At 31.6% G+C, this 22,809-nt stretch overlaps 5 protein-coding genes across 7 annotated transcripts; 3 read left to right on the top strand and 2 right to left on the bottom strand.

Annotated features, from left to right (window-relative positions):
• Positions 1 to 227: 227 nt before the first annotated feature.
• Positions 228 to 1,776, bottom strand: LOC114187181 (putative 4-hydroxy-4-methyl-2-oxoglutarate aldolase 3). Its single transcript, XM_028075345.1, has 2 exons — positions 1,510 to 1,776; positions 228 to 1,025 (listed from the first exon to the last, which is right to left on the bottom strand). The coding sequence occupies exons 1-2, from the start codon at positions 1,727 to 1,729 to the stop codon at positions 511 to 513; spliced, it is 735 nt and encodes a 244-aa protein (XP_027931146.1). The 5' UTR covers positions 1,730 to 1,776; the 3' UTR covers positions 228 to 510.
• Positions 1,777 to 7,207: 5,431 nt separating this feature from the next.
• Positions 7,208 to 8,351, bottom strand: LOC114189095. 2 transcript variants are annotated; one of them, XM_028077805.1, is made up of 4 exons: positions 8,303 to 8,351; positions 7,999 to 8,015; positions 7,698 to 7,903; positions 7,208 to 7,623 (listed from the first exon to the last, which is right to left on the bottom strand). In XM_028077805.1, exons 1-4 carry the CDS (start codon positions 8,337 to 8,339, stop codon positions 7,398 to 7,400), a joined length of 486 nt encoding a protein of 161 aa, XP_027933606.1. In that variant the 5' UTR covers positions 8,340 to 8,351; the 3' UTR covers positions 7,208 to 7,397. The 2 variants fall into 2 exon arrangements, with proteins under 2 accessions (XP_027933606.1, XP_027933605.1); XM_028077804.1 differs by lacking the exon at positions 8,303 to 8,351 and having other exon boundaries at positions 7,999 to 8,257.
• A 1,080-nt stretch (positions 8,352 to 9,431) lies between these two features.
• LOC114188783 lies at positions 9,432 to 11,218 on the top strand. Its single transcript, XM_028077422.1, has 2 exons — positions 9,432 to 10,218; positions 10,435 to 11,218. The coding sequence occupies exons 1-2, from the start codon at positions 9,717 to 9,719 to the stop codon at positions 11,115 to 11,117; spliced, it is 1,185 nt and encodes a 394-aa protein (XP_027933223.1). The 5' UTR covers positions 9,432 to 9,716; the 3' UTR covers positions 11,118 to 11,218.
• Positions 11,219 to 12,563: 1,345 nt separating this feature from the next.
• Positions 12,564 to 14,456, top strand: LOC114188789. Its single transcript, XM_028077434.1, has 2 exons — positions 12,564 to 12,784; positions 13,935 to 14,456. The coding sequence occupies exon 2, from the start codon at positions 13,968 to 13,970 to the stop codon at positions 14,250 to 14,252; it is 285 nt and encodes a 94-aa protein (XP_027933235.1). The 5' UTR covers positions 12,564 to 12,784; positions 13,935 to 13,967; the 3' UTR covers positions 14,253 to 14,456.
• A 4,616-nt stretch (positions 14,457 to 19,072) lies between these two features.
• Positions 19,073 to 21,164, top strand: LOC114188902 (BTB/POZ domain-containing protein At3g22104-like). 2 transcript variants are annotated; one of them, XM_028077569.1, is made up of 2 exons: positions 19,073 to 20,408; positions 20,591 to 20,730. In XM_028077569.1, exons 1-2 carry the CDS (start codon positions 19,446 to 19,448, stop codon positions 20,594 to 20,596), a joined length of 969 nt encoding a protein of 322 aa, XP_027933370.1. In that variant the 5' UTR covers positions 19,073 to 19,445; the 3' UTR covers positions 20,597 to 20,730. The 2 variants fall into 2 exon arrangements, with proteins under 2 accessions (XP_027933370.1, XP_027933369.1); XM_028077568.1 differs by having other exon boundaries at positions 19,077 to 20,408; positions 20,581 to 21,164.
• Positions 21,165 to 22,809: the final 1,645 nt, after the last annotated feature.

Below are 22,809 nucleotides of genomic sequence, written 5' to 3'. Positions count from 1 at the left end.
GAATCACCAATAAAGGACGAAGATCTTTTTATGAACCAAAAAGCAGTTAGAATTTATTGTTGATATAACGCAAAAGCCTTTGAAGGGCATGCATGCTCCTTATCAGCAACATCTGCCAGAAAATAGGGAGAAAGATTCGTAATGTTTAGATTAAGTGTTCTACCAGAAAGACTCGTAATGTTTAGATTAAGTGTTCTACCTGTCATTGCTGTATGTTGTAATCGTTGTAATTTGAAATAGCAGTTGCTGTTTCATTAAGAGTAATGATATTATTTACACATACTATTGAACTCACTCTCTTTAGATATCGAGGGATGATTCTGCCCCAAAGTAATATTTTTTTTCCACCCTTCAGTAAGAAATATAACTCCAAACAATGAAGAGATAAACAGTTCACGCAATAAATTAAGTTTTATACTATCCACACACAGCATTTCCACCTACCATCACAAATTAAACCAAACTTATCATGATAAAGCATCCCAATGGCAACAATATTTAACCTCGTTTTTAGTTTGACAACTCAAATCTTGATATGAGGATGCCGTCATTGTCTGCATACAACCATTCTCCTTCCCGAATAAATGTTCCCCCAACGTAAACAGGGACATTCTTTTCGCCAGTGCGTTTTTTGTTGGATTTGAGTGGATTAGAAGCCAAGGCTCTGACGCCAATGCCACATGCATTGATCTCATCCACATCTCTAACGCATCCATTCACCACAATTCCAGCCCACCCGTTGCTATATGCTATCTGTGCCAAATTCCCTCCCACCAAAGCACACCTCAAGCTTCCCCCTCCATCAACCACCAACACTCTTCCTTCCCCTTTCGTCTCAAGAACTTCCCTCACCAACACGTTGTCTTCAAACACCTTCACAGTTACAATGGGACCAGAGAACGACGTGATCTGACCATAAACCCTGAACACTGGATGCAGCACCCTCAAATCACCATTTCCTACATGTGCTGTATTTGCATCAGTTAGATCAGCAGTAGGTACAGTAGTCATGTTAGGAACTCCTCCTGCACCAACACCAACATAGACCTTTTACTTACTGACAAAAATGGAATTCAATCGAGCTTAATTTGGATTTCTCCATCACCAAAACACCAACTACGTAGAAAAGTTAACTGCTGTAAATGTTGGTAGAACACCATGACAACAATAAAGACCACATTCTATTACCTTCTTATTCTTCCACTTACGCTCAGAAACATCCTTTCACTAATATTTCTCCACTTTCTTAAAAACAAATTTCATTCTTAAATGCTATTGCAACTCACCACATTAATATACTTCAACAGTTCTAGTTTTCAATCTCTGACCTACATACATGCTAACCTCATATGTAACAAATTCAATTTCATAAACCAAAAGACGCTGACAAATAAACAATCTGACATGCAGGCAGTAGAATTTAAGATCTCCCGGTTTCAGAGGGATAAATTGTAATTTTACAGTGATAAATGGAGTTTTAGAAAAGAAAAAAGAAGTAGTTTAACAAACCCGATTGGAAAGTAGCGTTGAATTGAAGATGGTTGGTGCGTATGAGGTGGTAACTGAGAAGGGATGAAATGATAGAAAAGAATTGCAGTGAGAGGACCGAGAGAGAAAGAATGAATTGGTGAAGTGAAGAGGGAGGAGTGATAAATAGGGCCTCTGAAACCAAGAAAAGTCCAAAGTTTCTATCTTGATGTTGGTGGCGCCTCTGGTGAGAAAGAAACATTGGGGTTTGAATGACTTGCGTGGAAAATTCGTACGACAAACTAAACAAAACAAACTCATAGCCACAACTTTTAGCGCTTGGGGAAGCCTCTGCGAAATGAGACCACACAAACCCAAACACATGACACAACCACCTCTCATTTTTTTTTTATTATTATTATTGATCTTCCGTGTAAATAAATACTCTTATCTATTTAGTTTTTAATTTTCTATTTCTTTACTTATATCCATAGTCACTTATTTTGTTATCTGAAAAATTATAACCTTTTCACATCCTTCATTATTTAATCACCCATATGTTCTTCTTCTTTAATAATATACCACAAACTATATTATTTATAATTTACCAGTGAATAACACTGTCATGTGTTCGCATTTTTTTAATTTTTATAATAATTAATAAATAATATATAATTAATTTTTAAAATAATTATTAGATGTTAATTAATAAAATAAAAAATATATAAATAAAATGTTTTTAAAATAATTATTAAAGATAAAATAATTTTTTAAAATAACGGTTAAAAAGATTTTTTTAAATAACAATTAAGAATAAATTATTTATAAAATAATTAATTTTTAAAATAATAATTAAAAAAAAATAAAAATATAAAATATCGATAAAAAAGAAGAGAACTTCTTTATATATTTATATATTTCTATAGATTATTTAATCACCCATATATTATTCTTTCCCTCTATTCCACAAACCAATTATTTATTTCCATTTTTCATCTTTCAAGAGGCTGTGGTATCTCCTTTTCTCTAAACGAATACCAATATACTATATATTTAAAAAAATTGTGTAGAATTTAAAAAAGAAAAACTGAAATCTTTGTTTAACTTGAGAAAGGCTAGGAATGTTAATGTGATTTATTTTATAAGTTAATATGTATTCAGAAACACTTAGGTTAGGAGACAGCATTTATTCCTCCCTCGGTTACTATTTATTTGTCCCTCTCACCAAATTAGCTTCATTTAAGAAAGATATGCAGATATTTTTCCAGTTTTTCATATAAGTTTATGTCTTTCTCCATGTCTCTTTAAAATTTCAAAATATATTCAATATATTAGTCCAATTTTATTATTGATTTTTACTTTTCTTTTGATATTTTTATTTAATATTTATATAATTAATTTTCTTGGTGACATTTGAAACTAAAGACATTTAATTTTTTTGTTTTTCTAAAATATTATTTAATTAATTTTTGAAATAGAAAATAGACAAGATTACATACGTAGACTATAACTTAACCGATTTTTAATGAGAATGGAGATGAGATACAAGAATTTTATACCCGTTAAATAAATTAAATATGATGACAAGATGAAATGAAAGATGCATTTTTACTTTGATGATAAAAATGACATAGTCAAATTTACACTAGTCTTGTCTCTTTGTTATTCCTATATATCGAAAACAGTTAGAATAAGGAACTTTATGCTTTTCTTCACATGAAACAACCAAAGATGGAGGTGTACTTTTTCTTTTTTAAATTTTTCGCAATTTATTGCCTTGTTTTTTGAAATATCATCAAATTTATTTGCTTAATAAGTGTCATACAAGGAAACATATATTGAAGGTTCGTATAGTAAACCCTAATAAAATATAGTTGCTGAGGAGGAATAATTAGTTTTGTATAATACATTTTTCGTAATTTTAAAATCAATTATTAATTTTTTTTTTCTCTGTGAGACATAATTATTGCTATTATGTTATTAGGTAACACCTCTATCTTACGTTGTAGAGGTGGACTTTAGGTAAAATCAGAGAAATTTACTTCTCTCTCACTCTCAAATTATGCAGTTCCTTTACTTTGTTGTGCATTTTCAGTGATATACTATTGATCATACAATTGTTTATGCATCCATTGAAAATCAAGCAATTTGTGTAATCAGTGAAACACAAAAGGACGCAAAAAAATGAAATAAAATAAATTGTACATTTGATAAAACACTAGTTGTAATCGCTTCTGGTTTTGATAACAAAAGATGATCAAGTGCGTCTTACGCTTTCGGTGGCGTTTTCTTTCATTTTTTCTTCTCATTTCTGGTGGCCGTGGCAGAAACGTAATAGGGAACAGTAGTATTAAGTTAAAGTTCTAAATATGCAATTACATTAAATACTTAGAGGACATTCGTTATATGTTGGGAGTTTACCTGATTTTAACGTAACTGTCATTAGTGAATGATACATATGTCTGCAAAAGAACTATGTAATATTAAGTGTGATCGTGATTCGTGAGATGAATTAAAGCTGCAAATTTTTCGTTACAATTTACTTTATTCTTCGTTTAATTGTCTTTCCCTCTCTATGGTTCGTTCCATTGGGGGCAAGGAAAGCGGCCAACAAGTATTCCAAACCAATCTCTCTACTTTTACTTCAAAACTATTTCCTTCCTTACTATGACTTATTCTTTAGCAATAGTTTTGGTAAAAGGTAATTAATATAAATACATTTAAACTTTAGGTTGGAAGTCGCACATCGATTAGATACAAGACAAGTTTAGAGTATATATGTAAAAGCAAATCCTACTATGACAAGCCGATTTGTGAGGCTTGAGTTAAGTTTAAATCCATCCTTTGACATATTTTTTAGAATATGCAAACCTCAATATACCTAATTTAAAGTATATATGTGTGCTTGCAAACCTCACATTCTAAGTCGATTTTTGAAGATTTGGTCGGAAAAGATCATTTTTAAAAAAATTATTTATTCATTGATCTTACCTGCAAATAAATACACTTATCTATTTAGTTTTTAGTTTTCTATTTCTTTACTTCCTTATATTCATCGTCATTTATTTTGTTCTCTGAAAAATTATACATTTTCACATCCTTTATTATTTAATCACCATTATATATATTTTTTTAATAATATACCACAAACTATTTACTATTTATAATTTAGTTTCCATTTTTTTTTCATTTATCTTTCAAAATGTATAAATAAAGGCCGTCATGTCTCCTTTTCTCTAAACGAATACCAATATAATATATATTTAAAAATAAAGAAGAAATTTGTGTAGAATTAAAAAGAAAGACAGAAATCTTTGTTTAATTTGAAAATTGTCAGTGTGATTTATTAGTTAATATGTATGCAAAAACACTTGGGGTAAGGAGACAAAATTTATTCCTCCCTCGGTTACTATTTATTAGTCCCTCTCACCTTATTGCCTTCATTTAAGAAAAAATACGTAGACATTTCTCCGGTTTTTCGTATAAGTTTGTCTTTTTCTATGTTTCTATTTTAAACTTTCAAAACATATTTAATATACTAATAATTTTTTTTTATAATTCTTTTGATAATTTGGTATTTATATAATTAATTTTTATATTGATATTTGAAACTAAAGACATTTATTATTTTTGTTTTTCTAAAAAGATTAATAGACAATTACAAACATGGACTACTGATTTATGATGCAACACAAAAATTTCACACCCATTAAATATGATGACAAGACAAAAATGAATATGAATCTTTAATTTGAAAATGAAGATGACATAATCAAATTCACACTATTTTCATCTATTGTCATCTCTATTTATAAACATTTATAAACAAGAATATTTAAGGAGAAGGGTAAAATTGAATAATTATGGAAAAAAATCATCATGAGATAATTAGTGCTAAAACAGGATTAAAATATACTTGGACCGACCTATGAACACAAGTAATAGTAGTGACAAAAGGTGAGTTTTTCTGCAATATATCCTATTAAGCTATTGTCCGAAACTGTCCGAAGTAAACACTAACTTGAGTATAATAATATTTTTTGTAGGTATTTGCCTCCAGATAATACCATGAAGTCTACGAGCTGCGAAGAACACAAGGGATAGAACATAAGTAGTGGACTACTTAGTGTATCTCAATCTATTAGAAAAAATAAATTTATGTGCTTTTTTTCACATGGAACAACCAAAGATGGAGGTCTATTTCTTTTTTGGTTGCAATATATTATATTGGATTTTGAAATATTATTGCATTTCTTTACTTATGAAATTTCCATATGGGAAACAAACATAGACTTTACCGGTGGAAGATCTTGACCTATAATTTTAAGGGAATCAAATAATACACTCAATATTTATAATTTTTAAGTTGTATTTGATATATGCTCTATTTTAAATAAGTTTTTCTAATTTGATATTTTCATTCATCGAATATTCTTATATAATGTTTTCTCTACCAGGTTCCAAATAATTTATGAAACTCTTCACCTCTAACTTTTTTAATTAGAACTTTAGTATCATGATTAGAAAGATGTAAGAAAGTTGAATATATGCTTGTTTTTATTTTCATATGAAACTTCCTTTTTATTACTTAAAAAAAATAAATTCATTCTTTTGTTCACCATCAAAATACCTATTGTTTGAAAAAAAAATTATCATAATCTAATAAAAATTTAGAGAAATAATTACAAAGAAAACTCTAGTAATCAAAGCACAATTAAAAACTAGTTATGAAAAAAAACATGAAATATATTATTTTTTTTATGTTCATAAAAAATGAATATACAAAAACTCATGAAATAAAAAATACTAATTATTAAACTAATATTTCACGATTAAGTGAGAAAAAAGAAAGATATTTTATTTTCAAGAATAGAAGAAAACATGAGAATAAGAACAAAAATAGTGAGTTTGTGTCTAATTTTTTTTTAAAAAAAAGAGAAAAAGTAAAATATGAGTACAATAGATAAAAAAAGTAAAAAAAACAACGAAAAAAAAATATTATTAAATATTTTTATTCTTTAATATATTTAATTTTATATTTTATTATTTATGAATGTTATGTTTTATAAAATAAAAAAATATACATAATTTAATTTTTATAAATTTTTAATATATGTTGTATATATAATTTAAAATTTTTAAAAAGCTCTAAAACTTATTAATATATAAAATTTAAAAAATAAACTGGGGCATGCCTCCCCTCGGTCATCGAGAAGGTTTGGTAAACCCTAATAAAATATACTTGCTACGGAGGAATAATAAGTTTTGTATAATATTTGTTTGTAATAATAAGCTGAAAATCAATTATGAACTTTTTCTGAGACACAATTGTTGCTATCATGTTATTATTATTTTCACCATAAAAATTAGAGTTATTAAAAGCATAAATTAACACATTTTCTTTGAACATAAAAGAATACATTTAGAAAAGTTCTGTATATCTTTATCTATGATGAAATACTGTAATGTGATAAAACATGATTTTATTTATAGACGAATGTTTAAGCATTTAATATATTTAAAAAGTGGTACCTTCCCATAATCAATTTCGAAGCCGAACAGACACGCAGTAGATTTTTTTTATGCATCCCTTTTTTACTCTTATAAATAAATCTGATTTTATGATTTCGCTCGTAAATGTCGCTTTTATTTTAGCATGGAAAAAAAGATACGCTGTTTTATTAGGTACTGTATCTTAAGTTGTAGAGTTTAGGTAAAATCAGAGAAATTACTTCTCTCTCACTCTCAAATTATGCAGTTCCTACACTTTGTTGTGCATTTGCAGTTAATCATACAATTGTTTATATATGCATCCGTTGAAAATCAAGCAATTTGTGTAAGCATTGAAACACAAAAGGACACACAAAAAAAAATGTACACTTTGTAAAACACTAGGTGTAATCGCTTCTGGTTTTGGTAACAAAAGATGATCAAGTGCGTCTCACGCTTTGGGTGGCGTTTTCTTTCATCTTTTCTTCCTCCTTTCTGGTGGCCGTGGCAGAAACGTAATAGGGAACAGTGAACAATCCATGGATGAAACACATAATGCCTCCTATGGTTAGAAACCGATGGCTGAACATGGCACAAGATTTTCGTGACCTTGAGTTTGCTAATGTGCCTATGATCAGCATCGACATCCCAACAGCTACCACAATCCTGCAAAAGTTAATAGTGAGAAACTGTAAAAGAAAAAAACAAATTAAGAAGGATGCGTGAAAGAGTGAGTTTACCAAGAGAAAATGAGAAAAGCCACTGCTAATTGTCTGTTTGCTGAAGCTGATCGATACTGTTCTCTGGACCAAACACAAATGCAGCCACCAAGCAAGTGAGCAATGACATGGGCAAGTGTCAAGAGAGTGGCAGCTGCCAAACCTAGCTTGAAAGCATGATAGCTTGGGTACCTACACTCAAATATCCACACCTTCATGTGCTTCTCCTGTTAATTCATCCCAAAAGGATCAGAGAATCGTGTTAAACCCTTCAGTTTTTCTCAACTTTTATGAAGCAGAAGGGTCTTTCTAGTTAGAGTACCTTGTTTTGAGCTATTTCTGCCTCAATTCCAAGTATGCCAGCAACAACATCCAACACCATCACAAGTATGCAGATAAGGAAGCCATAGTTTTTGGTCATGATTCTAATACAGTAGAAGCTCTAGAGAAGAAGAAGATGAAGTAGGGCTATGCATGTTTTATTGCACTACACTACATATATATATAGACATATATGAGATCATATATAAAATTGTACAAGTTTAACCGCTAGTTTTAAGTTGACGTTGTAAATATGTAATTGCATTAAACACTTAGAGGACATTCGTTATATGTTGGGAGTTTACCTGATTTTAACGTAACTGTCATTAGTGAATGATACATGTCTGCAAAAGAACTATGTAATATTAAGTGTGATCGTGATTCGTGAAATGAATTAAAGCTGCAAATTTTTCATTACAATTTACTTTATTCTTCGTTTAATTGTCTTTTCCTTTCTATGATTCGTTCCATTGGGGGCAAGGAAAGCAGCCAACAAGTATTCCAAACCAATCTCTTTACTTTTACTTCAAAACTATTTCCTTCCTTACGATGACTTATTCTTTGGCAATAGTTTTGGTAGAAGGTAATTAATATAAATACATTTAAACTTTATGTTGGAAGTCCCACATTGATTAGATACAAGATAAGTTTAGAGTATATATGTAAAAGTAAAACCTATTATGACAAGTCAGTTTGTAGGACTTGAGTTAAGCTTAAAACTTTCTTTTTAACATATTAGAATACTTAGAGTCTCTATACATAGAGTATGCAAACCTCAACATACCTAATTTGAAGTATGTAGGTTTTTATCCGAAGTTAGAGGTAATTAAAGAGAAATGAAAAATCTAAATTCAAAAACCTTGCACAAGGATGAGTAACGGCTCTTGGAGTGATTATAGTTATTATATATTAACAATATTACAAATCGTACTACCTTGGGTTTTCACAGCTAGAAATCACTGAATACTGATGAAACCAAAGACAATCTACAATATGGACATCTCCAAGAGCTCCAGTGGTTGGTCTACAAGTTTATAATTATTGAAAGAATAAATTAATCAGTCCTAATCATTGTGACACAAATAATTAATTAAAGAAGGAAATGGTCCCAAGAATTCAAACTGTTTGCGTGAAGCTCATGTACACATTACTGACTTTTGAGATAAAACTGTTGATAAATTTCTTAAGAGTTCTGAAAGCACCTTTTAAAGTTGTTTATCTTATTATATGACGTTGTCACCTCCTTATATATATTTCCTTGTTGATAAATTCAATTCCACAGAGCAATATTTTATTTGAAATAAAAAATGATTGGATGGTTGTGATCCCTGTTAGTGCTTCCTCGTCCGTTGATTGTTCAAAGATCAGATAACCTTAAATGATATAAATTTGTTGGAGATTGCTTGAATCATGAATAATAAATGGAGATTCTGAAGTTATTATAAGGCTTCAAAATCAAACTACCATGTTTATGGCAATTCAATTACTGAAATCGTTATAATGCGTATTGTGTTGCACATGGAATATTTTAACGTTCTACTGAAAAGGAAAAAACAGCTTGCATATGAAGGAACTGTGTAGTTGAGGGACAAGATTCCTTGATTGTTTTCTTTCTTTTGGAATCGGAGGTTATTGGTACGTGGAAATATTCTACACATTTCTTCTCCAAAAGCCTTTTGAATGTTGATCCTTTAAGAGCATAACGAAAAAAGAGAGAGAATGTTTGAGGCTTGGCTTTCTCTCAAGAAGACCCTTCAGTGCAAACCACACCCGAATCATGTTCATGATCCAAAGACTATTAGGCAGCAAAAAGGTAACCAGAGAACAAAGTTGGGCAATCTTGAGAATTCAAATACCAAAGATTTCATCCAAGGAAGCAAGAGGCACTCCAAAAATCCCCTAAGTTTCAAAGGGGACATTGAGATCACTGGTCCCATAATCGACGAAATTACTCTTGATAGCTCAAACCATGAAACTAGTCGACGTTTTCCTTGTCCTCAAAGCAATAGCAGCAATAAAGCTTCTCGCAGAACACGAAGGTCAGAGACATCTTCAAGGATAGCATATCCTCTAGATCACAATGAAGCAAATGTGCCCTCCAACACAAGAACGTTGGTTCAGATGGATTCTGATGTTTTTTCATCATTGACATGTGATAAATGTGGCGAGAAATTAAAAAACCCTGTTGCTGTAGAAGCACACAATGTCTCCAATCATTCAGGTAATAACAGACTAATATTTCCTAAATTGAATTGAAGGGTCAAGAATTTACGGAGCTGCTTCTTTCTAAATCTTGTGTTTTTGTTTTTGTTTTATTCATGTTATGGTTCAGTTAGTTGCCATAAACTCTTTTGCCATTTCTTTGCTAAATAAAATGATCAATGAATTTAGTCTTAAAAACATACATAGTTTATGAACATGTACTTTGTTTTTGCAGTGATTGAGCTTGAGGAAGATTCGTCGAGACAGATCATAGAAACAATATGTGGAACAAGCTCGGTTTACTCCGAAAGCATGTTGGGTGAGATTGACTGCATCTTAAAGGTTGTGAATATACCAAAAACCTTTGCTTGCTTTGAGGAGTACAGAGAAAAGGTGAAGGAAAAGGCCGAGAAACAAAAGAAGAAACACCCTCGTTGTGTGGCTGATGGAAACGAACTTTTAAGGTTCCACGGCACAACCATTGCATGCTCTCTGGGCATAAACAGCTGTTACAGGCTGTGCACTTTAGACTATTGTGGTATATGTCAAATTCTGAGACACGGGTTCTCGAGCAACAAGGAATTCAAAGGTGCATTGGGGGTTTACACAACTTCCACAAGTGGGAAAGCCTTTGAATCCATTTCCATTATGACATCCCATGAGAGACCATTTTCGAGAAAATCCATCATAGTGTGCAGAGTAATAGCTGGGAGAATTTGTAGCCCTCTTGAAGGAATTGAAGAAAGGGCTGATTCAGAGTTTGATTCGTTGGCAGAAAAAATAAATGGGCATTCAGATGTTGAGGAACTGTACGTGCTAAATCCCAGAGCCCTTCTACCTTGCTTTGTGGTAATCTACAAACAGCAAACAGCAAAGTTTAGAAGGGTTGGGCCAAGCTTAAGGATAGGTAGCTTTTAACACTAACAAGCTTCACCTGTTTCATTAGTGATTCTTCTAAGATATAAAACAACCTCTGTCAGGGTAGGGGTAGTCACCACACTTATTTTAGAAGTTATACCTTTCATATTTATTTTCTCCTTTTGTATATAAATCAACATAAATATAGAAAAGAGTAATAGTATTTAAACGTAATTAATTTATATTCATATTGTTATAATGTAAGATATTATTTTTTACAGAAAATTTAATTAAAAAAACTCGTATAATTTTAGGGTTTAGGTTTAGTTCGCATGACTTCATTTACTATTTTAATTATATATATATATAGACATATATAATATGAGATTAATTGATTTAAAAATAAGAGGTATTAATAAAACATGATCAATTAAAAGGCTTTACTGAAAAATAACCCACTTTGAATCTTTTTTCACTATAATAAATTATATTGAAAATATTTTAAAATAATTATTTTATAATAACAATAGTAAACTACTAAAAAATATAAACAAAACTACCTTATTTCTCACTTATTTACTACCCAATTTAAATTATTTGTTTTTCTCAAAATAAACTCATATTAAATATTGTACGAAGATTTTATTAAAAAGGAAAAAAAAGTACGAAAAATACATCACACCATGATAAAATTACGTGGCAAATATAGTAAAAAAAAATCTATTATGAAAAAATCTATATTATCTTCACAGAAGTTATCCATACTTTATATACTAAAAACGGACAAAATTCTGAACATATTAAAAAATTTATTGTCCATCATTTCACGTTCCATAAAAACCTTTAATTTTTCATAAATTTATATTTTGAAAATTTAGTATTAACTCTTGAACCCGTTCCTATCAAATTTTATTATACTTTGAATCTCGACTCATCATAATCTTCGATAGTAAAAGCTTTCCTCAGCAATTAATATTTTAACCTACTTAAGCTATTTTCAATTATATTAATTTTCTTCTTTTTCATCTCTCGTATTTTTCATGAAAACATCCCCGCAAAGCACGGGTGCCAAATTCTGTACCAACGGGTCCCTTCACATACGAGGTGGTCGGTGTTATCTGTTACCGAAAATGGTTTATAGGTTTTTTTTGGGTCCATTAAGAGGTGATTGTTATTGAAAGGCCCACATTGAGAGTTGAATTAGAGGCAGTATACGGATGAAATTGGGCTAGAGGGGTGAGTAAGTGGGCTCAAGGAGTGTTAGGTAGTGAAGCCCATCGATTCAATTAATGAGACGGAGCTCCCGGTATCTTTGTTTTGTTGACCATGACAAGAGAGTAGTTGTTAGACTTGAATGGGCGGTGCCCAAAAAGTGTTCCCAAATCAATACATGTATCAATGTCTTTCAACAAAAAAATCGGCAACTGGACCTGCTAATTTCAACCTAACAAATAAAAAGTAAAAAACCTATGTTTGTGTGACTTTTTGAAAATCCAAAGGACAAATTAGAATTATTGGAAAAGAAAATAGAGATTAGTAGGATAAGAAGAGTGTGAGTTGTATACGCGTATTTTAGGCACCTTTATAGTTGTTCTGGAGTTGTATATATAAGAAGAGGAAATGGCGTGCGATTCACACATTATTTTGCAAATTCTGCGGCAACTGTCTTATCTCATCTCCTCTCTTCTCTCAAATCCAAGGCACCCCTTCTAAGCTGAAGGGGAAAGGTATGTATTGCTCTGTCTTTTTCTTTTACTATATCGTTAGATCTGAGTTTTCTTTCATCTTTCGCTACATCAATTTATTCCTTTGATTGCGTACTATCATTAATTCTTGTTACTTCGCGATTCCACTCAACTGTCTATTGATTGCTACTGCTGTTGATTGAAACTTAACCCATTCAGATTCACCACCTCCCTCGCCGTATTGCTGTCGTGTCACTCTTTCTTTTGAATCTGCTTCGGTTTTCTTACGATTCGATCGATTTGGGACAGACTTAACTATCATGCAACCCTATCAATGATTCCTTCTTGAAATTGACAATTATACTCTCTGATTTCCTTGCTGCTGAGTAGATGTCACTCTTACAGATATTTGTGTAGTAGTTTTGTGTTGTCAGAATTGGGAAAGAAGAAAGATCTACGTTTCTTTTAGTTGTTAAGTGGGGTTGCATGCTGAAATAGGAGTAAAGGGGCTCATCTTGTTTTGTTCTGCTCTCGGAGTTTTGCTGTTTTTGTCGACGGTTGTTATTCTCTTTTCGTTTCATCTGTAGTCAGAGCGAAATCATGAACGTGCCCTTGTTTGTGAGGTTATCAGTGTTTAGGGTTTTAAATGGCGAGTACAGTCACTGTTTGTTGCGATCTTGGATATTGTTAAAAATTGGCGATAAATGTGGCCGCAATTAGCGATGCTCTTGCAGATAGTACAAGAACCTTAGATGCCGTAGCCAAAACCATGCTTGCGGATTGTTATTTAAAACCTAGGTAGCTTTTCCTTTTGGATCTTTGAATTTGCGGTCGTGGCTTGATTTGGCGAGGGCGCTGTTTTATGACACGTTTTCCTTTTGAAGGATTATTAGGCGTGAGGGTCTAAATTTTGTTTCACGGAAGACTCTGAACTGATATTTGACCATGATTTCAGGAAGTTTTCTCTTCTAGTCACGTTGTAGCTGTTAATTTATATTAAAAACCCATCGAATATTTTCTAGAAGCCAAAAAATATGTTAGCATGTATGCGTGATTGTGTAGAACAGGGAAAAAAAAACGCACTGGGAAGGATGGGATCTGGATTGCTATACTGATGTCATTTTTTAAGCCTTATATTACATTGCACTTACATGGAGTAACAATTTTACTGGTGTTTTTGCATGACGTGCAGCTTCAGGGATTTGGAAAGGTTGATATTGAAGCCATGGTTCTTGACTCCATACTGTCTTCTCCTCGACTGAAGTCTCCCTCTTTCAGGAGGCAGTTTACAAAGGATGAACTGGGTAGTTGGTCCACACTTGTGCAGAGGCATCGCTTCCTCTTATCTGCTCTTGTTCTGCTAACTCTTCTCTGTACTGTTTATCTTTACTTTGCTGTTACTTTGGGGGCCAGCGGCACCTGTTCTGGTTTGACTGGAGCTCAGAAAGCTTCTTGCCATATGGAACTTGTTAAGGATTCTGTGGCCAAGGGTAAACTGAAAATTCTTTGATATTTCAAAATATAATTATAATGGAATATTTTTTTCTTGACTTTTTCCCGAGTATAGGTGACATGAAATCCAATTACGGTCTCCGGCTGCAGTATCAGTGTGACTGATATGTATACATACTATTTATCTTGGTATTTGTGAGTCAAAATGTAGAATACATGTAGAAAGCAATTTCTTAGATATGTTATATGTTGATTTTAGTAATTGCTTTATTGACCTAAACTTTAGGGCATCGTAGTTGGTAAATGAAGTTTGAATCTGCGTATGCGTGAATTATGGCCGGCTCGAACCCTCATATTTGTTATATTTGACTGAATTTATATTAAATTTTGTTAGTCATATCATATTTGTTTATCATTACCGCCGAAACTGCATTTTATTTAACCTATTGCCAAAAAGGTAAAGGTTCAGAATATTATTATTATTAACATTATAAAGATAGGGGGGTGGATTTGAACAAGTGCTGAATATGTTTCAATAATTAATTAGTTTTTGTTTGGCTCAATTTGCGGAATGATTTTAAGATATTAATGTGTAACAAAAATTTAGTTTTTCGAATCGAACTAGGGGTTCTGAGTAAACAAACTAACAGTTACAGAGTACATATTTTTAGTTTTACGAAAACAAGTTTTTTTACCGAAAGAAATCTAGATGTGCTAATTTTCAGTTGATGTATCAAACAAATTAAAATTTAGTTATAAAGTCTTCTTTTATTTTCTTAATGGTGAAATATTGAAATTTCAGTTATCGACACAAGATTATTGTATCAGAAAATTATTCACAATACATTACTATTTCCAAAGACTAGCATTAAAGAAAAATAAAAATTTGGAACAGTTTATACGTGATTTTGAATCTTGAGGCTGAATGAAAAAATATATCTTGACATCACTATTCATTAAATACATATATTATATAGTTACATTTTTAATAAAATATAATTTTTAATAAAATGTTATTTTATAAGGTGGTAGAGTGAAGGAAAGAAATATGGTGGGAATGAATCACCGCTGAATATAAAAACTAGAGGGGAAGTTAAGAACTACACTGGTGAAGTGCATCCTATTAAAGTAACAAATTACATACTGTTATGATATTGTGAATGAAACTTGGTTCATGCGTCTATCCAAAAAATGATTTTTCTTTAGTTGCAATTGAAATCTATTTATGGTAAAAATAAAAAATATAAAAAAAGGGTAAAAACTAGGGCCTGTTATGATTTATGGGGTTGTAGTTAGTAGTGAGTGTAGGTCGACAAGAGTGGTGGCCGGTGTGATTAAGAGGAAAGTGATGGATGAATCATTAAATAGGAAGTGATGTTGTTGTGGAAATGAGTGAGAATACTTTAGCCACCTATTAATCAAATTAAACACTCCCATCATCATCATTAATGCCCACGCTCTTCTGTTCTAACAGAAAAAATCAAGTTCCACCATATTTACTAGACTGAATTATCTGTATAACCTTTTTGCTTTAAACCACAAAAAAAAAAAAAATACAAAGAGAAGAAAGAAGCTTCAGAATAAATAACATTACAAATTGTTATATATTGTACTGTGTAGCGGTTCTTAATTTTTTGTCACCACTCGTACTTTATTAGAAAAGTATTATAAAGGGATATTAACTATCATCTCTTTTCTAAGATTCAATTATTCCATTCTATTCCCACCCTCACACATATTTCTTGTTGTATTCAAAGCAACATTTTCTTTTTCTATTTTATTTTGAACATTCCAATTTTTAAAAAGGTTTTTCAACTTTAATCTAAACATAATCTAAAACCTGAAGAACTTGAGTAATTTCATAATAAAGTAAGCCCATTGACGTTATCAAAGGCATCACATGGTATTTCTGAAATCTAAGTTTTGGTATATTGAGATAAAATTGATAAAATTTTCTGATGTGTTATTTTTTAATGCTTTGGGGAGGAGGGCTAAGATTCGTAAGCCAACATCATTTCCCTTTTATTTATTTTTAACTAGAAACGACGCGTTTCACATAATTTCTTATTATATATTTGTCTGTACATCATTAGACAAACAACAACACTTTTCAAAGGTAGAGGGTAGGAATGTCAACGGAGCGGGTAAAGTACGGGTAGTAACTGCCCAGGACCCTAACTGCTAGATAAATATCTGTCCCGTATCCGTACCCATATCTGTCAGGGTATCCATTATGTGGGTACCCGCCTATTTTTTTCATATCCACGGGTACCGCGGATATTTACAAAATTATTTAAAAAATAAATATTTAATCATAAATTCAAATAAAATAAAATAAAATACACCACTGTCATAAATTTTAAATAACGTTCAAATAAACTCAAGTTCACACAAATCCAAATAATTATAAAAGTAAATATAAAATGACATTCAACACAATTAAAATTCTTTAATTAGTGTTTTGATCAAAAAGTCCATTTTCTCCAATTGATTCCTAAAAAATAAACAAAATAAACAAATAATAAACCTCAATTGCTACGTGCCAAGTATTCTTATTTTGATTTTATCATCTGACAACAAGTATACCATAAACGTCATTATCTATCTAAGATTTGATGTATATGCCCAATTTCAAATAAAGGAAAGAGAAGAATGTCAATGGGTGTATTTGGAAGAAGACAACGTACCAATACTTGAAGTTTGAAGAATAAAGACAAAAGACAAGATGTGTAACTTAGAAAAAATTAGGCTAAAATGTTTTTTACTAATAAAGGTACTTTTTGTGAATTAAAGTTTAGCGGGTACGAGTATCCACTGGTACGGATATTATCCGTACCTGTCCCGTTAATATGCGGGTATCAAAAATACCCGTACCCGCAGGTAGTGGTTATCCATTTTTAATATTCATTTCCTACCCATTGCGGGTTTTATCAGCAGATACCCACGGGTACAAATTTTTTTGACTTCCCTAGTAGAGGGATACTTCACAAGCCATTTTTATTCTCAAACTAAATAACTTTTTGTCTACTTCGGTTTTCGCTCTTCATATATTATTCCAATAACAAAATATTAATATCTCAACACAAAGAAAGTTAGTAAAAGAAAAAAGCTTTTTTTTTTTCTTTTCAACTTGATGAACATAAAGTGAGGACCATTATTCTGATCCAAGAAACATGAGGCATACACATGATTACCAATGTGCTGATGTAGTTTGTTGCTTTCTTTGTAGTTCTTATTAATTAGTAAAAAAAACAAGTGATATGTATAATATAAGATCCATTTGAGAATTTGAAATGATCAATAGATTGAAGATGACCTAACATGTCATAAAATAGAATAAATTCGTCTTTCAATTCATATTTTAAAGCAAGATCCAGAGTACTACTCCTTGTATTTGTTATGGTATGCCAAATCATGCATGGATTGATTGAGAATAAAGAAAAAAATTAACAGTAAGATAATCCATATCAATGGCGTGAGTTGGTATTCACGTCCTAGTACTAATAATGGTGTTGAAAATGATGATACCCCATAGACATCGAAATCAAGTAATTTAAGGCACAAGTTAGGTTATTATTATTATTATTATTTGTGATGAAATTAAAAAAAAAAAAAGTAACTACAAAATTGACAGTTAAGTTATAATTTTATTTTTCCAAAACAGTGAACCAAGTCAATAGATCTGTGAATTGCGTTGATTTTGCCATTGTTGAACCTCAAGAGTGGGATCCATTTTGGTCAAAGGAAGTTACAACCCTAAAAATTGGTGGCATGAGTAACGGAAAAAGGAAAGTGCCACGTTAACAACACATTCTTCACTTTGAATTCTGGCTCACTTTAATTACCATTATGTCTTCTTTGTTTCTGTGTTCTGTGTTTCTTCCAAACATGTCTCCATTTTTTTTTCGGTGGCCAAACACAACTTGTTAAAAGTCTTTTGTTTAACCATTCATACATACTGAAATTAGATAACAAAAAAAGTTTATAATAACTTATTACACCCAAATCGCTAAACTAGATTCTTTGGTATGAAAAGTGGTGCTAGCAGATTCAATTTTAATGTAGTAAAATCTCTCCTTTGCTATTATACTATTATTTTAATTATTTAAATAAATTAATTAATCAAACCTTTACACTATTTATTGCGTTGACTTTTATTATTTTCGTCCAGTGTCATCAACTTTTTTTTCTCTAATGTTACCAATATTTCCCTTTATTTTTACTTTTTCAGAAAACACCAACATGCTCGCTTCCTTTGTTGACTATGATCAGAAAAAAACAACCTTTTAGCATTTTCTATTCACATAATTGGTCTCTGTTTTTTTTTTTTTTTTGTTACTAATGATTCTTTTGTTCCCATGAAGTTCCCTGTTCGGATTGGTCTTTTGTCATTTACATTACAGACATGCCATGCCACCCAAACTTCATAATCCTCAAATGAATCTTTGGCATGCACACTCATTTATGGGAGCTTGCAGTGGCTATGATCTTGAAGTGAATACCACAATGGAGATAAAACTTTCATGATGATGAACAAGGTGAAAAAACTCTATATTTTATTCTATATTTTGAAGTAATTTTGAGTGAAAGGGTTGGTGAGTAAGTAGCATGCGCATGGTCTTTAATCCCAACAGCATGAGAAATAAACACTTAACATTTAATTACACCTTAAAGTGTGGCAGACATGTGGACCTGCTAGCTTCACCCTTTCTGTCATCATGCTCTGCACGAACTGCATCATCACCTATGTCTTTCCCTTCTTACAAACATGACACCCATCATATATTTTCTTAAAATATCTTCTGTTTCACCCTTTTTTATGTATTCTTCTGTGGGTATATTTGCTCTTTCCTATTACGAGTCACAGAATGTCACACCAAGAGAAAAATAAAGAAAAATTATCATTGTCAATTTGTCACACAAAGAATCATTTTTCTAATCTAATATAGCACAGAACATACACATGTTCTCTGAAAAATCTTATTCTGTTTGTTTTCCTGAAAATTGTATGCCTTATTTTGTGACTTTCATACACTGCACACTATTTTACTTTCTTTGGTAAAGAAATCAAATAGTTTTCAATACTCCTGCTTCTACTTTGCAGAATATTCTTTCACCTTTCTCCCGTGAATTTAGCAACTTTTTTGGTTACTCTTGGTCATAAATGTGGGAGTGAAAGTTCTATTTTGCGACTTTCCATGGGTACACATGCTTTTTAGCTCATAGCACGACTTTGCTACACTACAGCAGTATGGAGGCAACTCCATCTCCATCAAACATGTCCCTGCTGTGTTCTGCTGCTCATTTCATGGAGATGGAATGTGATGATGGTCCTGAAACACCCAACTTGAAACCCCACATTGAAAAGTTTCTCGAAGGAATTCGTTTCTGGACTTGGACCGAGCTCGTTGAAGCATTGAAACAGTGTCAAGACTTATTGTCTTTCAGAGGTTATTTGGCTATTCTGGACAGAATAATGGATCATTTGATAGAGAGGCTAGCATCACCAGGCATTACAAGTCCTAATACATGTTCCTCCAACAGATCCAGCTTTCAGTTTTCTTGTGATACAAGCAGCAATAACAGCCTGAGAAATAACTGCTCTGGGGTCACATGGTGGTTTGAACATCTTCTGTTCTTGAAGATTGATTTGTTGGACAAGGTCACAAGGACAATGCTATCTTATGATTTTGATCATGGTGTGGTCTCTAGATTCCTGTTCTACTATCACAACTCAACTTGTCTTGGTGCTGTACAGGATGAGAAGATTGAGACTACAGAGGTTGTTATCAATCTTCTTTTGCTGCTAGATTTGAGCTCAATTTCTTGCAAGGATTTGTTCAATCTAAATCGAATGGCTGTAGGTTTGAAAATGAGCACAGGCTTCATAGACAAGATAGAAAGTCTTATAGGTCCTCTTCTGGATCAAACAACAATTGATTATCTACTTCTTCCATCTCCACGTGGGAGGGGTCAAGCATATGATGTTGGTTTTGTCCTTAGACTCGTACACATATTTTTCTTCGGACACAGTTCTGAGGTAAATTCAAATCGACTGAAGAGAGTTGCGAAAATGATGGATTTGTTCCTTGTGGAAGTTGCTCCAGATCCCCATCTCAAACCTTTTGAGTTCGAAGCATTGATTACCATGCTCCCAGATACTGCAAGGGAATCTCATGATCAATTATACCTAGCCATGGACATGTATCTCAAGGTAAACTACCACTTTGCATTGTTCTATGATTGCAAGACTATGATAGTTGAATGCAACTTTTCACTTTAGAAAGCTTGCATCTTCTAATTGATCATTGCTGCAACTATTTTTTTTCTTTTTTTTTTTTATCAATGTGTAGTAGTGTGTTTCATTCATTGATATAGATTCATAGGTCCATGCAGGATTAAGTGAGAAAGAGAAGATAAGTATCTGTCGTACACTGAACCACGAGAAGCTGTCAGCAGAACTTTTGAGAAATCTTACTCGAAACTTGGTGTTTCCTTCAGAGGCAAAACCCAGAGCTTACGTTACTAAACAAGGCCGAATGAAAACCTTGCTCCAGGAAAATGATCACTTGAAAAACTTTTTTGAATCCGTATTTCGTAAAAGCTTCAAGAACATAGAGGTGAGAGAGGATGTTGAAAACAGAAGCTATGATGGCGAAGAGCTCAGAGGAGATTCAGAAGGAATTCAGAATGGGACCCAACTAAAGAGATCAGGGACTCATATTATGAGCAATGCTATGTACCTGCCAAAACTCTGTTCATGATGTTTTGTTTCACATTTGACCCTGAATTTTGTGTTCATCTCTGTGTATGTATGTAGTAGTCTTCAAATACTGAAGGAGTAAAGTTATGCAAATCATGTACAGATATGATATTCTATGTAACAGATTTCACATATGATTTTATACAAGAAAATATGTCAGTTGTTTGCTTTGTGCAGCTACGAGGAATGATTGTGGTGTCAACCTAACTACAATACTCCTACTGTCACTTCAGCATCATCACTTGTTTGCTACATTTTTAACTTAACAACAAATTTTTGTGCTAATTAGTCATTTCTCCATGCAGCAATCCTTGGAATTCGCTTTAGAACAAATACTAATAAGACTAACAGCTTGTAAAGTGCAAGTTGCAACAAAATCTACCATAGACTATTTCTTTTGCGTGTTCTGAAAGGTTTATAATGTGATCTCTATAACCAATCCAGATACTTGTACGTACTGTTCTACATACATGTACTTATTAAAAATATAAGATTTTTCTTATACTTTCATTAAGAGAAAACGAAGAGAAGGAGAAGGTAAATAAGATTTTTTTAAATAAGAAAAAATATGAAATATAGAGTAAGAATTTGTTTGATTGAAAAAATAAATTAAAAATAGATTTTTTCTGTAAATAACTAATGAATATAGAGTATAGGATTTGAGATGTTATGCAATGCAACCACGAAAAACTGGGTTGGTCGGATCAAGGATTTGATTGGTGAGACAGACATTTAGGGCAGAGTGACACTTTAACCCTTCCAATTATGGAATTAGGTAGCTTTTACATAGATATATTAAAATGGTAGGGCTAGTAAATAATTTACAGATAAATAATAGTGTAATTTCTTTGTAAACCTTAAAAGGCAAAAAAAAAAAATTAGGTGATAAAGTGTTTCCTGAGTTTTTTTTTTTTTTATTCATGGGATCTCAAATTTAAGACAATTAAATTATATTAGTTTACCCACTTACTTGTTTGTTTATTTGGGCCGAAGAGTAATTCTCTTTAAAGCTTTTACTTCCTGTAGCCTCATAATTTCTTTGTGTACGCCCAAATTTTCAAGTAAAAGTGATTTTCTTTTTACATGTTTTTCTGGAACAAGTTTTTCAGAATTTATGAAATAAAATTTTTGAAACAAATTTTCTAGAACACAATTCTCGAAATAAAATTTCTGGAATTTTAGAACAGGTTTTCCATAAAAGAATTTGCTGAATAAACTTTTCTGAACGTAGATAATGGATTTTTCGAAATACTCTTACGTAAAATATGTTTTGAAATAGTCTTTCTGCGATACATGAAATAAGTTCTAGAAAAGGTTTTCAGAACTAGTTTTTGTTTCGCATTTTCTTAATTCTTCTACCTCTGATATTTTTCCCTTCTTTCTATAAGGAAGCGGTGATTATGAAAAGGATAATAATATTATAACAATTAAATTTTAATAACTTTTTCTTATAATCTAAATTGATATAATTTAAGAAAATTTAGAATATAAAAAAAAATTAAAAAATCATTTAAAAATAGACAATTCAAATTATAAGAAAAAATTGTAAAAATTTAATTATCATGGTATTTTTTTTTCTGAAAAAGGCGATAAAGGTAGCAGCCGTGACAACAGTGATATGGTCTGGTGATAAAAAGAATTTAAGTCTTTTCCTATTTTTGTGAGGTGCAGGAAGCAATTGGTCTTTTTAATCGTATTTGGTGCAACAAATATAAGCCCACTCTTTATGGGCTTTCACTGTGCAATCACTTCACCCTTACATTAGTTTATATATATATATATATATATATATATATATATATATATATATATATATATATATATATAACAACTAATTTTAAAATTAAAATAC

The sequence above is a fragment of the Vigna unguiculata genome, chromosome 6, assembly GCF_004118075.2.
Source record: "Vigna unguiculata cultivar IT97K-499-35 chromosome 6, ASM411807v1, whole genome shotgun sequence".
Lineage (NCBI taxonomy): Eukaryota > Viridiplantae > Streptophyta > Magnoliopsida > Fabales > Fabaceae > Vigna > Vigna unguiculata.
The sequence above is the reverse complement of the archived record's forward strand: the minus strand, read 5'-3'. Positions and strand labels throughout refer to the sequence as shown.

Excerpts from the sequence above, each read along its gene's own strand:
- LOC114187181 (XM_028075345.1), bottom strand. The coding sequence starts at position 1,729 with ATGTTTCTTTCTCACCAGAGGCGCCACCAACATCAAGATAGAAACTTT. Across the intron at positions 1,026-1,509 it reads CAACGCTACTTTCCAATCGG|GAGGAGTTCCTAACATGACT; the intron begins GTTTGTTAAACT and ends GTGTTGGTGCAG.
- LOC114189095 (XM_028077804.1), bottom strand. The coding sequence starts at position 8,097 with ATGACCAAAAACTATGGCTTCCTTATCTGCATACTTGTGATGGTGTTG. Across the intron at positions 7,904-7,998 it reads CAGAAATAGCTCAAAACAAG|GAGAAGCACATGAAGGTGTG; the intron begins GTACTCTAACTA and ends ATGAATTAACAG. Across the intron at positions 7,624-7,697 it reads GCTTTTCTCATTTTCTCTTG|GATTGTGGTAGCTGTTGGGA; the intron begins GTAAACTCACTC and ends TAACTTTTGCAG.
- LOC114188783 (XM_028077422.1), top strand. The coding sequence starts at position 9,717 with ATGTTTGAGGCTTGGCTTTCTCTCAAGAAGACCCTTCAGTGCAAACCA. Across the intron at positions 10,219-10,434 it reads CAATGTCTCCAATCATTCAG|TGATTGAGCTTGAGGAAGAT; the intron begins GTAATAACAGAC and ends TTGTTTTTGCAG.
- LOC114188789 (XM_028077434.1), top strand. The coding sequence starts at position 13,968 with ATGGTTCTTGACTCCATACTGTCTTCTCCTCGACTGAAGTCTCCCTCT.
- LOC114188902 (XM_028077568.1), top strand. The coding sequence starts at position 19,446 with ATGGAGGCAACTCCATCTCCATCAAACATGTCCCTGCTGTGTTCTGCT. Across the intron at positions 20,409-20,580 it reads CCATGGACATGTATCTCAAG|GTCCATGCAGGATTAAGTGA; the intron begins GTAAACTACCAC and ends ATAGATTCATAG.